At 39.1% G+C, this 17,356-nt stretch overlaps 1 protein-coding gene across 2 annotated transcripts in view; it reads left to right on the top strand.

Moving 5' to 3' along the window:
- SPTLC1 (serine palmitoyltransferase long chain base subunit 1) overlaps window positions 1-17,356 on the top strand; it is a 73,353-nt gene that overhangs the window by 40,919 nt on the left and 15,078 nt on the right. For both annotated transcript variants that reach the window (XM_003420433.4, XM_064291043.1), the window contains 5 exons: window positions 4,418-4,547; window positions 10,290-10,379; window positions 14,426-14,533; window positions 16,529-16,624; window positions 16,959-17,055. In XM_003420433.4, coding sequence (XP_003420481.1) covers window positions 4,418-4,547; window positions 10,290-10,379; window positions 14,426-14,533; window positions 16,529-16,624; window positions 16,959-17,055 — 521 coding nt within the window. The remainder of the gene's footprint in view (window positions 1-4,417; window positions 4,548-10,289; window positions 10,380-14,425; window positions 14,534-16,528; window positions 16,625-16,958; window positions 17,056-17,356) is intronic.

Below are 17,356 nucleotides of genomic sequence, written 5' to 3'. Positions count from 1 at the left end.
ATACACAGGAATCAAATCGACTACATCTGTGGAAAGAGATGATGGAGAAGCTCAATATCATGAGTCACAACAGGGCCAGGGGCCGACCATGGAACAGACCATCAATTGCTCATATGCACGTTCAAGCTGAAGCTGAAGAACATTAGGACAAGGCCAAGAGAGCCAAAGTGCAACCCTGAGTATATCCCATCTGAATTTAGAGACCATCTCAAAACAGATTTGACACATTGAACACTGATGACCGAAGACCAGACAAGTTGTTGGATGACATAAAGGACGTCATACATGAAGAAAGAAAAAGGACATTAAAAAGAGGGGGAAAAAAGAAGATCAAAATGAATATTAGAAGAGACTGTGAAACTTGCTCTTGAATGTCAAGTAGCTAAAGCAAACGGAAGAAATGATGAATAAAAATGCTGAACAGAAGATTTTAGAGGGCAGCTTGAGAAGACAGAGTAAATATTGTGATGAAATGTGCAAAGAAGTAGAGCTAGAAAACCATAAGGGAAGAACACTTTCAGCATTTCTCAAGCTTAAAGAACCTGAAGAAAAAACTCAGGCCTCGAGTTGTAATACTGAAGAATTCTGTGGGAAAAATATTGAACAACACAGGAAGCAGCAAAAGAAGATGAAGGAAAAACACAGAATCACTGTACCAAAGAGAATTTGTCAATGCTCAGCTATTTCAGGTGGTAGCATATGAACAAGAACCGATGGTATTGAAGGAAGAAGTCCAAGCTACACCGAAGGCAGTGGGGAAAAACAAAGCTCCAGGAATTGACGGGATGCCGGTTGAGATGTTTCAACAAATGAACGCAGCGCTGGAGCTGCTTACTCATCTATACCAAGAAATTTGGAAGACGGCTTACCTGGACAGCCGACTGGAAGAGATCTGTATTTGTGCCCATTCCAAAGGAAGGTAGTCCAACAGTGTGTGGAAAGTATTGAACAGTATCATTAATATCACACACAAGTAAAATTTTGCTGAAGATCATTAAAAAATGATTGCAGTATATCAGCAAGGTACTGCCAGAAATTCAAGTCGAATTCAGAAGAGGATGTGGAACCAGGGATGTCATTGTTCCATGTCAGATGGATCTTGACTGAAAGCAGAGAGTACTAGAAAGGTGTTTACCTGTGTTTTATTGACTATGCAAAAGCATTCAACTGTGTGGATAATAACAAATTATGGACAACATTGTGAAGAATGGGACTTCCAGAACACCTAATTGTGTTCGTGTGGAACCTGTACATAAACCAAGAGTCAGTTGTTCGAACAGAACAAAGGGACATTGTATGGTTTAAAATCAGGAGTGGTATGAGTCAGGGTTGTATCCTTTTACCTTACTTACTCAATTTGTATGCTGAGCAAATAATCTGAGAAGCTGGACTATATGAAGAACAGGGCATCAGGATTGGAGGAAGACTCATTAACAACCTGTGATATACAGATGACACAACATTGCTTGCTGAAAATGAAGAGGACTTGAAGTACTTAGTGATAAAGATCAAAGACTACACCCTTCAGTATGGATTACACCTCAACATAAAACAGAAACCTTCACAACTGAACCAATAAGCAACGTCATGATTAATGGAGAAACGAGTGAAGTTGTCAAGGATTTCCTTTTATTTGGATCCACAGTCAACACCCATGGAAGCAGCAGTCAAGAAATCAAATGACATTTTGCAGTGGGCAAATCTGCTGCAAAAGACCTCTTTAAAGTGTTGAAAAGCAAAGATGTCACATTGAGGACTGTGGTGCACCTGACCAAAACCGTGGTATTTTCATATGCGTGTGAAAGCTGCACAGTGAATAAGGAGGACCAAAGAAGAGTTGAAGCATTTAATTATGGTGTTGGCAAAGAACATTGAATATAGACCATGGACTGCCAAAAGAATGAACAAGTCTGTCTTGGAAGAAGTACAGCCAGAGTACTCCTTAGAAGGGAAAATGGCGAGACTTTGTCTCAGGTACCTTGGACCTGTTATCAGATCCCTGGTGAAGGATGTCATCCTTGTAAGCTAGAGGGTCTGCAGAAAAGAGGAAGGCTCTTAATGAGATGGATTGACACAGTGGCTGCAACAATGGGCTCAAACATAGCAATGATTGTGAGGATTGCATAGGAGCGGGCGTTGTTTTATTCTGTTTTTACATAGGGTAGCTATGAGTCAGACCCAGCTCAACAGCACCTGACAGCTAATGACAATCTTTATGGAACAGATGTTGGGTTCAAATCGCCAAGCTTTCAATTAAGACCTGGAAATCTTCCAAAAGGTCGTATCTTTGAAAACGCTATAGAGCAGTACTATTCTGTACACGTGGGGGTTGCCATAAATTTGAATGTACTCACTGGCAGCTAACAGCAGCATAAGACTTTTGGTTGACTGTTCTTTTCTTCCAGACATCCCAAATTATTGTGCCACTTTTTTCTGGCCTTCGTGGTTTCTAATGAGAAATTTGCTATCATCCAAATTGTTTTTCCTCTGTAGATAAAGTGTCAGTTTTATCTGGGTGCTTTCAAGACTTTTTTTCTGTCATGAGTTTTTAGGAGTTTGACTGTGATGTATTTTGGCATTTATTTGTTTATGTTTACCTTGCCGGAGATCACTTAAGTTCTTGAATTGTAGGCTTAAACCTCTTCCCAAATCTTAAGAGTTTTTAGCGGGTTTTTTTTTTTTTTAAGTAATTTTTTTCTCCCCACCCTCTCACAGTCCTTCTGGAACCCGATGACGTTAATGTTAGATCTTATGTCATAGTCCCGTAGGTCCCTGAGGCTCTGTTTATTTCTTTCCAGTCTGCAGTCTGTTTTCTCTGTTTGGTTCAGCTTGAATAACTTCTGTTGTTACCTTGTTCAGTTCACTGACTTCCTCCCGTCTCCATTCTGCTATTGAGCTTATTCACTAAGGTTTTTTTTTTTTTTTTTTGGCAGGAAATGGTTATTGTGTTTTTCCCTTCTTAAGATTTCCACTGGAGTCCTGTTTATATCTTCTATTTCTTTGCTTTAGCTTTCTGATTTTTTGTTTCAAGCATGCCCATAATTGCTCACTGAAACCTTTTTATCATGGCTGCTTTAAAATGGTCAGTTAATCCTAACATCTTTGTCATCTTGGATTTGCCATCTGTTAATTCTTTTCTTTCTTTTTTTTTTTTGGTATCTTCCTGGTTCTTGGTATCACAAGAAATATTTTATGGCAACCTGGACATTTTCATACTATGCTATAGTAGCCTGTACCTCGTTTAACCTTTTTTAACGGGCTTTCTCTGGCACTGCTCCAACAGGGGAACGGGAACTGACTCTTCACTGCTGCCAGAGAGAAGTAGAAGCGCAGGTTTTCCCATGACCACAGGGCTTCGATGGTAGCCCCGACTGTGCACTGAGCTTTTTCTCATACCACTCCATCCGGGTGGCGGGGCAGGTATCTTGTCACTGCCAGGTGGGGTGGAATTTTGAGGCTCTGTATGTGGTCTTCGCTGACACCAGTGTGTGGGAGGGGCAGGTGCTTGTAACTGGCTGATCTAGATAAAATTCCCAGGTCACTGCTCAACCTTTCCCAGCAACACTCTGATAGGGGCTTTGGGGTGCCTCACTATAGCCTCACAAGGGTTGAAGTCTAGGCTCCTCACTCAGCCTTTGCTGGCATGGGTGGAGGTGGGGCTATGGGTTTTTCGGTAGTGTTTGACTACAGTAGAATGGTATTGTCTAAAAGCTTTTTGTCTTGCTAGGCTGCTCCTTTTCTGGTCCCTTGGCTAGAAAGAGAGGATTTTGCTGGGGTTTTTTTTCCTACTCCTGTTGGCATTTCCAGTTTGCCAGTATCATCAGCTTCAAGTCTGTGTTTGGTTTATATACAGCGTCAGAAAAGAACAGGGAAAGGGACGTCTACGCCAGCTTTTAAGTCTCCTGCATACACTTTTAAACAATGCAATTTAATTTTTAAAAATTTCCCCTGGCGAACCCAATTCAGAAGATCTTACTGAAGGTTAACCTTCAAGACCCAGAGTTGTCCCTTGGATTGTATTTAGTATTGCTTCTCATGGAAAGGTAATGGTGGGGTAATGTGACAGTAAAATCGAAGAGCTACTGATGGGGAGAAGCACCATTATTTTAAGTATGTCTTTGAAAGAGAAAAGTGCTGTGAGTTAAACTGATATGCCATCAGTGGTAAGATGCATGCTAATTTCAGAGGTAAAAATATCCTTCTTAGAACAGATTAAATACGGTTATTAATGTTATGTGAAAAGGACTTGCAGGATGCGGTACAAGCAATGATGTATAAATGTTCAAGCATGTTTTATTTTTATACCATGTTCAAGTTAACTAAATTGGAGATCAATCTGCTTAAAAAAGCGAGCATTCCTTTTCTGAGTTTTACAAGGCCACTTAACCCCAGTTTGGTGGGTCTCTCTTCCTTGCAGAGATAAAGCTGCCTGCTTTGCTATTCAGAAAGGATTACAGGCATCACGTAGTGACATTAAGTTATTTAAACATAATGATATGGCTGACCTGGAGCGACTGCTGAAAGAACAAGAGATTGAAGATCAAAAGGTATGATTCTTTTGAAGAAAATTATATAGTTCTTCTGTACTTTCTAACCAGCTAAATTATTTATGAAATGGTAATTTGTCATGAAAACTTGCCTGTGGGTCACATATTGATATTAAATAAGGGTGTTCCTGCTTATTAAATACACTAAGTTAGAGAGCCAAGTCTGATTGTAATTGCCTTGTCAGTGTCATAACGCATATGGTAAATTTGGGGAAAGATAACGCAGGCAGCTTTTTAAAAGAGAAAGAGAAAAAAATTAGCATGCGCTTGGGAAGTAGGGGAGATGTACACTGTCAACTATTTAGTAATGCTGTATTTTTATGCAGATAATGCACCTACATTTGTTTGCCAGCCATGCCCTGCATCCACGAGGTATTTCCATAAGTGTACTATGCTAATCTTTTTATTACAGCAACATGTCAAAAAAAAATTGGAGTATAAGTGCTTATGAAAATACCTCGCAAGCAGAGGGCACAGTTGGCAAACAATCATAGAAAGTACATGTTATTTGTGTAAATATACGGTAATACCAACACTCATTAGGGCTTTAAAGAGATGTACCTGTACCTGTTGAATTCAAAATAGACGTATTCTTATCAGTATAAAACCAAACCCACTGCCTTCGAGTCGATTCTGACTCATAGCGACCCTATAGGACAGAGTAGAACTGCCCCATAGAGTTCCCAAGGAGCGCCTGGCGGATTCGAACTGCTGACCTTTTGGTTAGCAGCCGTAGCACTTAACCACTGCACCACCAGGGTTTCCTCTTATCAGTATAAATTGTATGTTAATTAACTGGAAGAAACAGTGGGGACAGGTCTGAATTTATGAATTTATGAACAAAGTGATATTCTTCTTACCACCCCCTCCTCCACCCTGGAGCTCTGAGCAGGTGATACTACGGAAAGCTGCTGCCTCGGATATGGTTTGCTTACATCTTACAGCTGCCCTGTGTTCACTTCTTGCTTCTCAAGAGCCTTACATAGTCCCTGGTGGTGGTTATCTGGAACTAGCTCTTCGATGTTGTGATTAGAGAGAGTAACAAAGGAAATGTGTTCAAAGCTTCACTGGTTAGAATTCTACTTCCTTCTCCCCCGTCCCCCGAGCCCCCAACAACGTGTTTGAGGAAGTAGTTACAGTGTATGGCTCTGTAGCAGGCCCCAATCTTCATGGGCCTCGCTGGGAGCCTGGTCACCACATCCTTTGTCTCAAGCACCACTTTTGAGTGGACTTTGCTGATGCAACTCATTCATAACCAGAATAGCTGGTAAAAGTGCTTATCACAGTCCTTTTGTGTTAACTTCCATTTTCCCAAATACTTGCATTTTTTCATTTAGGACCCTGCTGTCTTTGTTTTTCAGTTTCAGCCTAAATGCAGCTAGCTCCCCGAGAATAGTCAGCCTCTCAGATGAATATACATAGGCTCACCACTTTATACGAGGCTCTGGGTTAGGCAAATGTCTTTAAACTATTTAGAAAATTCTCTAAGGAAAATCTAAAAAACTGAGATCATTCCACTAATTAATTTTTTTCTGCAAATTATAGAAAGATATAAAAAAATAGAAAGATATACCTACTCTAATTAATTAATAGGTTGTTAACTGGCAGATTGAAAATTACTGCCTTGTAAAGTCCAGTCAGTGAACAAGTCTGCTTTGAAGTTTATATTGTCGGGTTAGTATTATATAAACGTGGAAAGCATCACATTCAAGTTTTGTGTGTGTGTTTTTTACAAGATTATAATCCACGAGACTTTTTATGCATTACAATAAGGAGTAAAATTAAGTGTCTTGAAATGTATTCTACTGTAATAGTTTTTACTTTTTTGCTAATTGATTTGTAACTTATTTTACTGCCAATAGTTGGCTTTCTAAATAACATTTCAATTTTTTGAAATATTGTTTTCCACTTCTCTTTCACATTAATAAGTCTGATTGTTACTTTTGGAATGTTTTCTACTTGGACACTTTCCTTCCCTTCAAAAATAAATTTAAATATTGGAGTTAGTCTAGGTTTGGATTGAACTGACTTTGCCAACTTCCCAGGTATTATGATTCATAGGTGTTTTTTCATCTCTTTTCATACCTGGTTCTGTGGTTGCACATTAATTCTTCCAAAAGGGAGAAAAGGAATATTTGTAACATTTAATATTCTAAATATATGAAGAATGCATTCAAACATGTGAGATAACTGAGATCCCCATAAAAACTGGGCAGCCGATATGTACAATGATTCGTAGAAGAAATACAAATGACATAGTGAAATGAAACAAATGAAAAAGTAGCCTCACTAAGGATGAAAGAAAGTAGGCTAGAAGCTTTTGCCTGTCAAATTAGGGAACGTTTTCAATAATGATAATCAGTGACAGTGCAAGTGTGGTTTCACAGCAGATAGCCCTGTAACACTGGGAACAGTTTAAATTGGCACAGCCCTTCTAGAAGGTAAATGGGCAGACATATCCCAGGGTCCTTAAGCATTCATACTCTTTGACCTATATCCTTAGAAAATAATCAGACACGGTGTCAACGATTGAAGAATAATCACTGTGTGTGGTAAAAAAAGCAAAATGAGAGAAACAACCTAAATCAAACATTAAGGAAATAGTTAAATAATTTATGGTTTATCCACAAGCTAGAATATTATATCCCCATTAAAATCCTGGTGTAAATAATATTAAGTAATGTGAAAATACAACTGTTTTTTTTTTTAACTTGAACTGGTAAAAGTTGCGTGATAAATTTACAATGACAAAAAAAAGAGTAGTTGCTGAGGCTGTTTATGTACAGCTAAACACCTCATGGGATTTGGTTCCTTGGTTTGGAGGTTTAGGGTCCTGGTTCCATGGGACATCCCAGTTAATTGGCTTCATAACGTGTTTAATGCTTCTGTTCTCCTCCTAGTTCATTGTGTAGTGCCTGGTGTCTTAAAAGCTTGCAAGCAGCCATCCAATGCACAACAATTGGTCTCTATTCACCTGGAACAACAGAGAAAGGAGGAGGACATGGAATGTGTGGCTAATTGCCTCCATGAACAACTACCTTCCTTGCCATGAGACCAGAACAACTGAATGGCTCCTGGCTACCATTACTGAACATTATGATCAAAAATTCCATAGAAGAATCAAAAGGGGAAAAATATAGAACAAAATTTCAAATTGTCATGGACTATAGACTTCCTGGAGCCATGGAGGGTGGATGAACTCCTAAAACTATTGCCCTGAGATAATCTTAAAACCTTTAACCAGAAATACCCCCTTAAGCCATCTGAAAACCAAACAGTAGCCTAGCTTAATAGTAAAAAAAAAAAAAAAAAAAGGCTCTGTCATGAGCATTATGCTCTTAGAACTATCTGTATGGGATCAAAGTGACAACAGCAACTTGAAAGATTAGATAGGAACTTTAGGGGGCAGTGAATTCATGTTAATGAGGGAGGAACCACTCAGAAAAGCAAGTGAGAATGGTTGTGCTATTGGGAGAATGTTGTCACTGTCACTAAATTGTACGTGTAGAAACTGTTGATGTATGTTTTGCTGTGTCTATTCTCAACAACAACAAAGTAAATACAATTTACAAAAAAGATTATAAACAGTACTGTTTGACCCATCAAAAAAACTGAATTTTAAAGCTACTTACAGTAAAATCCTGGTTTTGGGCGAATGAACTTATAGATGGAGTCCCTGGGTGGTGCGAATGGCTAACATGCTCAGCTCCTATCCAAAAGGTTGGAAGTTTGAGTCTACGCAGAGGCACCTTGGAAGAAAGGCCATTGAAAATTCTGTGGGTGCCCAGAGTCGCCAGGAGTCAGAGTTGACTAAATGGCAACATTCTTTCTTTTTAATCTGTAAATATATGTATGTACAAGAAAGACAGAAGTTATCACCATGTGGTATGACACAAGGTGCCCTGCTGGCGCAGTGATTTAGTGCCCAGCCTTACCGAAAATTCAGCAGTTAAAACTCACCAGCCACTCCACAGGAGAAAGGTGTGGCAGTCTGCTTCCATAAAGAATTACAGCCTTGGAAACCCTTTGGGGCAGTTCTGCTCTGTCCTGTAGGGTCGTTATGAGTCAGAATCGACTCAACAGCAGTGAATTTGTTTTTTGGGGGGTGTAATACATGAGGTTGCCATGAATCAGAATCGATTTGATAGCATTGGAGGTTTTTTTTTTTTTTTGGTGCGACTGTGTTGTTGTTAGGTGCTGTCAAGCCAGTTCTGACTCATAGCCACCCCATGTACAACAGAACAAAACACTTCCTGGTCCTGTGCCATCCTCACAATCATTATATGTGAGCCCGTTGTTGCAGCCACTGTGTTAGTCTGTCTCGTTGAGGGTCTTCCTCTTTTTCGATGACCCTCAAGCATGATGTCTATAGCTAATTAAAAAATTTTTTTTTATTCTTTTGGATTTCCCAAGGTTTTTAAGCTTGGGAGTATTTTAAGCTCAGTGTAGAAATAACAAGAAGACTTTATTTAAAGAAACACAAGGCAAGCCAAGATGCCCACCATGTTGAAATGAAGGTGGCACTGTCTTCATCAATGGTTCCTAAGAAATCTATATTGTTAGCTCCACAGCATTTGTTTTGTTGTCGTTTTGTTTTTTGAGTTAATGGCAGAAAGAGTGAAGATGATTGACCAATGTCAATGATCCATGCTTTTGCAAGCTTCAACACTTTTTTTTTTAGCACCATGGCTCTAAAACACCCCTAGAAATATTGGTCTCATATTTGAGTTTCTAATTGTTCATTATAGCAGAAGTTTAGAGGCCAAAAGCCTTTGAGTTGGAAAGTAACAGCGAACTTTGACTACCACACATCTGCGATTCCCAGTTTTTTTTTTCAGCCTGACACACCTGAGGCATCCACCAAAATGTCCACATGTGCGTGGTGTATTAGTGACTTGCCTTCCTGGCGGGGGCGGGGGGGTGCATGTTGTTTGAAATGCCCCTCCCATACCACCACCTTTGAACAGCACTGGACCAGGTCAGAATCCAGTTTTACTTTGTCCAGATGAAAAGATCCCCAGTGATAGATTGGTGGGGAGTAAGGAAGGAAGAGGGTTTCCTTTGTTTTTTGGTAGATGAGGGAGAGCAGGGTTTGTCTGGTATTTAACTTTTCATTATGGAAAATTCCCGGCATGTACAGAGGAGACATAGTAGTGTAATGAAGGCCCTCAGACCCTTCTAGATTTAACAGTTCGTTACCGCAGCTTCCTGCCGTTCTTGTATTCTCTATACCTCCACCTGCTCCTCACCCATCTCTGTGATTGTTTTCATCATTGCAATCCTTTTTACTTTAGCTAAAATGTGTGGATACTCAAATGCAGAAGTATTATCCATACAGTTGTGACCAAGGATTCTACCTGTATGATACCAGGTATCCTAAACCCTGTCATTATGTAAAACATTCCCATCTCCTCCAGGAAGTCCCCTCAGGCCCCTTCCCCATCCTTCTGGGGTTGGCGGGTTTTGTGTGTTTGTGTTTGAATCCTCTGAGAGTGCCTAAATAATTTTTGGGGGGGGGGGAGGTGTCACCTCGGTTTTGTGGACTGATAAACGTGCCTGAGAGAAGGTGCACTGTCTTAATCTCAAAATAACAGAATTCCAAACTTATAATTTTTAAATTCATTTAGATTCTATGTGTTTTGACTGATAAATCTCATATGGTTAAAGTGCTGAGGAATAGGTAGCGGTTTTATGTTTGAGTTACTGACATTTAAGATGTCTGGGTCTGTTTTTCTTTTAAAGAATCCTCGCAAGGCTCGTGTAACTCGACGTTTCATTGTAGTGGAAGGGTTGTATATGAATACTGGAGCTATTTGTCCTCTTCCAGAATTGGTAAGCAACAATATTTGTTAATTAGTTTAGTATTTAGACTATTTGGCAGATATGCTTTGTTTACTCCCCTTGTGATATATAACATCTGTATCATTTTGCATAATAATAGATTCATAACACTTTTTGATCATACCAGGGAAGTAGATTAACATTAAATACCAGCTCTGGCCTTTAAAGAGTAATTAAGATTCAGCTTTATAAAATCAACTTTACTGGAGTATAATTGACATGTAATAAAATACACCTATTTTAAGTATACAGTTTGCTAAGTTTCAGCAGATGTATTCACCCATCAATGACTTAAATATAAACATTAAAACCATAAAACTTTTAAAAGAAAATATAAGGGGTCTGTCTTCACGACTTTGAATTAGGTAGTAGATTTTCAGATATGATACCAAAAGCACAAGCAACAAAGGAAAAAAATACATAAATCGGATTTCATGAAAATAAAAAACTTTTGTGCATCAAAGAACATAATTAATAAAGTGACACAATGGGAGAAAATATTTGCAAACCATCTCTCTGATAAGGTCTACTATCCAGAATCTATAAAGAATTCTCAAGCTCAACAACAAAAAGACAAACAAATCAATTAAAAAATGAGCAAAGGACTTAAATAGACATTTCTCCAAAGAAGATACACAAATGGCTAATTCGCATATGAAGAGATGCTCAACTGGCCTTAGTCACTGGGGAAATGCAGATCCACACTGCAGTGAGATACCACTTCACTCACTAGAATGGCTGTAATAAAAATAACAAGTCTTGTCAAGAATGTGGACAAACCGGAACCCTTAGACATTGCTGCTGGGAGCGTAAAATGGCGTAGCTGCTACAGAGAACAGTTTGTCAGTTCCTCAATAAGATAAACATAGAATTACCACGTGACCCAGTAACTGTACTCCTGAGTATATCCAAGAGAATGGACAACAGGTGTTCCAGTACTTGTACATGAGTGTTCATAGCAGCACTAGTCACAACAGCCGAAAGGTGGAAACCCGAAATGTCCATCAGCAGATAAATGAATGAATAAAATGTGGTCTTAGCATACAGTGGATGATTAAAAAAAAAAAAACTCAGCCATAAAAAGGGATGAAGTATTCATAGGACACACCACAATGTGGATGAACCTTGAAAACATTATGCTAAGTGAGAGAAGCCAGACACAAAAGATCTCCTATTGTATAATTCCTTCACGTGAAATGTCCAGAATAAGTAAATCCATAGAGACAAAAAACAGATTGCTGGTTGCCAGGGGCTGGGGGAGCGGAGAAATGGGAAGTAACTACCTAATGAGCACAGGGTTTCCTTCGGGAGCAATGGAAAGGTTTTGGAACTTGGTAAGAGTGGACGGCTGCACAATACTGTGAACATACTAAATGTCACTTAGCTGTACACTTTAAAATGATAAATTTTATGTTATATGAATTTCACCTCAATTAAAAAAAAAACTATGGTTATACTTTCTAAAGGCAGCATATTGCTTTCACTGAGTTTCACACAATATATACTGTATGCTTTCATTCATATAAAACTGTACAAAAGATGAAGATAGACCCTCCTATATTTTCTTTTTAAAGTTTTATGGTTTTAATTCTTATATTTAAGTCATTGATCCATTTTGAGTTGATTTTTGTACGTGTTGTAAGGCAGGGGTCCAACATCATTCTTTTTCACTCCCTTTGTTAAAGGACTGTCCTTTCCCTATTGAATAGTCTTGGCATCCTTATCAAAAGTCAGTTGACCACATATGAAGGTGTATTTATGAACTTTCAGCTCTGTTCCATTGGTCCGTATGTCTATTTTTATACCAGTACCACACTGTTTTAATACTGTTAACTTTGTAACAAGTTTTGCAGTTAGAAAGGTGAGTCTTCCAAATTTGCTCTTCTTTCTTCAAGATTGATTTGGCTACCTGGGATCCCTTGACATTGCATATATGACTTTTAAGATCAGCTTTTCCATTTTTGCACACAGACCATTGGGATTTTGGTAGGGATTGTACTGAATATGTAGATCACTTTGAAGAATATTGCCATCTTAGTATTAGGTCTTGAATCCATGAACTTTTTTTTGTTGTTGTTAGGTTTTCTTTAATTTCTTTCAGCAACATTTTGTAGTTTTCAGTGTAAACTCTTGGACCTCTGTAGTTAAATTTATTCCTGAGTGTTTTATTCTTTTTGATGTTATTATAAATGGGATTATTTTCTTAGTTTCCTTTTTGCTAGTGTATGGAAATACAACTGATATTTGTTTATTGATCTTGTATTGTGCAACTTTACTGAATTTATTATATCTAATAGTATTTTTGTTAAATTTCTTAGGATTTTTCTATATGTAAAATCACATCATCTGCAAATGGAGGTAGTTGTACCTCTTATTTTCCAGTTTGGATGCCTTTTATTTCTTTTTCTTGCCTATTTGCTCTGGCCAGAACTTCTGGTATAGTGTTTACTTGAAGTGGCAAAAGTAGACATCCTTGTCTTATTTCCTTATTCCCCTTTAAGGAGAAGGCTTGTTCAGACTTTCACCGTTGCATAGGATGTTAGCGGTGGGTTTTTTATAAGTACCTGCCCTGTGTTAGGTTGAAGAAGTTCCTTTCTACACCTAGTTTTTTGAGTGTTTTCATGAAAGGTTATTGGATTTTTTCAAACGCTTTAATCTCTGGCCATCGAGATGATCTTGTGATTTTCCTTCATTCCCTTGATTGCTTTTTGCATATTGAGCCAGCCTTGCATTTGACCGTTGAGAGCTGATGCTCTGCATCCCTGAACTGAATAAGGGTTCGAAGCAAGGATTTCATGTATTATTTTCACTACTTCCTGAGGAAGTCTACATACAGCCTAATTATTAACAAAAGATACACTGTCAATCCTCATAATTCACAATTCCATATTTACAAATGTGCCTGCTCACCAGCGTTTATTTATAACCCCCAAATCAATACTCAGAGCGCTTTTGTGGTTGTTTGTATACATGTACAGAGCAACAGAAAATTTGAGTCACCCAGTGCACACATTCCCAGCTAAGGTCAAGACTGATTTCTGCCTTCTTGTTTCAGCTCTTATGTTGTAAGCAAGTGTCCTTTTTGCAGTCTGTTTAGTACCACACTGTTCACATTTTTGTGCTTTTCATTAGTGATTGTGCTGTTTGCAGTGGCCCCAAGCCTAGTGCTAAAGTGTCTAGTGTTCTTAGGTACAAGAAACATCCAGGTGTCTTATGGAGAAACTATGTGTGTTAAACAAGCTTCATGAAGGCATGAGTTATAGCGGTACTGTCCATGAGTTCAATGATAATAAGTCAACAATATATGTTAAACAAAGGGTTTTTAAACAAATATGCAAAAGAAGGTTTGATCATTTGACAAAAATGTTGTGACCAGAGGTTCTCGGGAACCTAAGCCTATATTTCCCCTAGGAGCGGACATTCGGTATTCATTAATTCAGTATTCATGGTGACTCTATAGAACATACCTACTATGAGTAGCATAAATCAGCTGTATTTGCTTTCCACTTCCTGTTTTTGTAAGAGTGGCAAAGATTCATAGAAGGGAATAATGTGGGGAGGTGGACCAAAAGATACTAGAACTCTGTGTCTACAATAACAGAGCAGTGAGGTACTGATGGGCAAACATACAGCCAGGGCAGTGAAACAAAATCAGAATGCAAGAACACGTCAGATACACGTAAGCATTGAGTATATAAAGATTACATGATACAAATTAGGGTTTGACTCTGAGATTTCTCTGTTTTTTTCACTGAGTTATCTATTTGGGTACCAATACTGTTGTAATGTTATTAAATGGTTTCTAGAAACTATGTAGTATCTCATTCGTATTAATGGGTGGAATATAGTCTGTGTTGAAAAGGTGTAATTCTCCCCAAGTTATACTGCCTCCATTACCTGAGTTAAACTAAATTATTTTAGAACATCTAAAGTACATGTTTGTTTGTTTCTCTTTTTTAAGGTTAATTTTTTCCTTCTCAATCTGTTGTATGTCCTGCTAATCAGTATTTTTAAGTTCTGTTTTATTTAACACTCAGGTTAAGTTAAAATATAAATATAAAGCAAGAATCTTTCTGGAGGAAAGCCTTTCATTTGGAGTTCTAGGTGAGCACGGCCGGGGAGTCACTGAACACTATGGAATCAATGTAAGTTCTCATTTTGTGGAACATTCCCACATGTAGAACACTTGGGGTTCTCTTCCCATCAGCGTATTTCTATAGGCACAAGTCAGTGCTCATCATCGATTTGGGAGGCTATGGGAGGCCATATCTGTCACCTCACTGACCCCAGGTTACAGGTGGTCAGCCAGGCCAGGGCCCCCGTCTTGCCTCTGAACCTGTGAAACCAAAGCAGCTAATCTTGGAATTTATGTTCTTTCCAACTGGTAGCATTCAGTCTTGGCTTTTATGTCTCCAGAGAGTTACACTGCCTTCCTTTTTTTTTTTTTTTCCTTCAAATCAATAAGAATTCCCAAGACAGTCTTTTAAAAAGTGTTTATAATGACATTGAAAGGATATTATTTCTAGTACCTAAATTCTGTACACAGTTTGTGGGTGTATGGTTAGTAACTAGTTGATGCCGTATGTATGTATGTATGTTATTAGTTGCTATTGAGTTGATTCTGACTCACAGTAACCCTGTGTGACAGAGTAGAATTGCTCCATAGAGTTTTCAGAACTTTCAGAAGCAGATTGCCAGGCCTTACTTCCAAGTTGTCTCTCGGTGGATTTGAACCACCAGCCTTTCAGTTAATAGTCCAGCACTTAACCATTTGCATGCACCACCTGGGGAGGGAGGGAGAGAGAAGTTGATTGATATTTATTCAGAAACATCAGTGGTGTGGATTCAGCAAAGCCCTTCAGGGTCACAGACAATTGGAGAGAGTCTGTCCTGTTTTCCTTTGCTGAAGGGAAATGAACCCAAAGAGCCCACAGCTCCCTGTGGATTATGTCCCGGAGCCTCTGAGGGAAGCATGTTGGCCGTCCTGAGAGCCTGTCTTCATCTGCCACCCTGCGGTGTGGTAGAGGTGAAGGAAGCTTTTTCTCCAAAGCACCCACATGAAAGTTTGCAACCTGTGTTACAGAGTTGAACTATAAAACATAAAATCACCACAGATTATCTGCATCCCACGCCCCATCAGTTCTACAGACAAACAGCCAAATGAAGATCACATGAAGTTAGATTTAAGCAGACTCCTAAGACATGCTGGGGGCTGGAGCGGAAGGTGTAGATCAAAGGAGTGCTGGGGAGTTGGGAAGATAGGAACTCAGAAGTCCACAGGGCAGGTTAGGTTCATCCAGTGCCCAGTTGGTCCAGTTCGGCCATAGATTCAGTTGACATGATGTTTGGATAACTTAATTTCATTTACGAAATGATGCAAGGAAGGTAAATTGAACATAGAAATAAAGTGCTTTTGATAGATTTATTTTTATTTATCTCAGTTACCTTCTGCGGAATAGGCCAGCTAGACCACTGTTTTTAGTGAGAAAGTAATCTTATTTGGTACTTGCGAATATTTTTAATATACCCCTTCATTTCTGAAAATCTCAGTATGTATGTGAATACCTAGGACACAAAGTGATGTACAGCACCCCGCATTAATTCCTTTCTTCTTAAAGAGTTTATAGCAAGTACCCATTAAAAAACACAGAGTGGCTGCTGTGTACCAGGTCGTCAGTGTAGCTGTAGTCCTGTGACCTCGGCGGGGCTCCTAAACGCTGGTGTCTGCTCCCTGAGGTGATGGTTAGGGTTACTTTGGTGGCCATGTGATTTTGAAGCCAGTAGATGTGGTCGTTTTGTCCCTGAGGTGCCAGCTTTGTTTCCTTTTCAGTAAAACCTGTTAACAGTTTTGGATTTTATCTTCTTTGAATTTTTCTCTTCCACTGTAAGTATAAGTGTCAGTGCTTGATGAAATGGCAAAAAAATAAAATAAAGTGAGACATTTTTGGAGATAGGTCTTGAAACATCCATCCTTTTAGCAATAGATTCTGTGTGGTTTACCCCTGATTTTCACATAAGTAGTTTGTTTGAATCCAGATGTCAATAGATACGATAAGTGCCGGTTTTGTCTCTATGCTTGACGGTACCGTTTTTTCTTTATATTGAGGAGTAACTACCACTGGCTCCCTCTTTTCTGGCAGATCGACGACATTGATCTTATCAGTGCAAACATGGAAAACTCCCTTGCTTCCGTCGGGGGTTTCTGTTGTGGCAGGTCCTTCGTCATTGATCACCAGGTAGGCTTCCTTCAATAACAGGGCCGTAAACTGAAACTGCTTCATGGTCCCCTCAAATGTAACTTGTCAATTTCACTCTAACCTAGTTTATTACACGGTTTTTACTTAGAAGTCTGCTTTTTAAAAATCACTGGAAATATTTATATTTAGAAATTACCTCCCTTTAAAATAAAGTTTTAATTTTGTTACATGTATGACTTTGATCCATACCTGGATCTTTCCACATCACCATTTGTGCACATTATTCAGTAGGTGGTACAGGGATCGCTGCCTGAGAATGCTTACCCAAAAAAACAGAGAAGGGTATTTATGCTGCAAACTTGTTTCTTTTCAGCGACTTTCTGGCCAGGGCTACTGCTTCTCAGCTTCATTACCTCCCCTGTTAGCTGCCGCTGCGATTGAGGCTCTCAACATCATGGAAGAGAATCCAGGTATGTTCTTTTAAACCAGGAAATCAGAGAGCTCTCAGGTTATTTTAGTCATGTTACTAGCTTGGTCTCTGCAGGACCTAGCTAGAGGAGATTATTTTTCGGACAAAACTCTGGCTCTCAATTATATCACCTGGCACCATAGGAAGTATGTCAGAGAAGAAGTTGTTCCTGCCTCGGGTATTCGGGTTGGAGCACCTCTCTTGTTCTCAGAGCTGGAGCCCAAGCGTGGCTGGCTCCGTCTGCTGTGTGGAGATGCTGAAAGGAGGAGTGTCCTCCTAACATTCCCATTCCTGTAAAAATG

This window comes from Loxodonta africana, chromosome 9 (assembly GCF_030014295.1).
Source record: "Loxodonta africana isolate mLoxAfr1 chromosome 9, mLoxAfr1.hap2, whole genome shotgun sequence".
Lineage (NCBI taxonomy): Eukaryota > Metazoa > Chordata > Mammalia > Proboscidea > Elephantidae > Loxodonta > Loxodonta africana.
The sequence above is the reverse complement of the archived record's forward strand: the minus strand, read 5'-3'. Positions and strand labels throughout refer to the sequence as shown.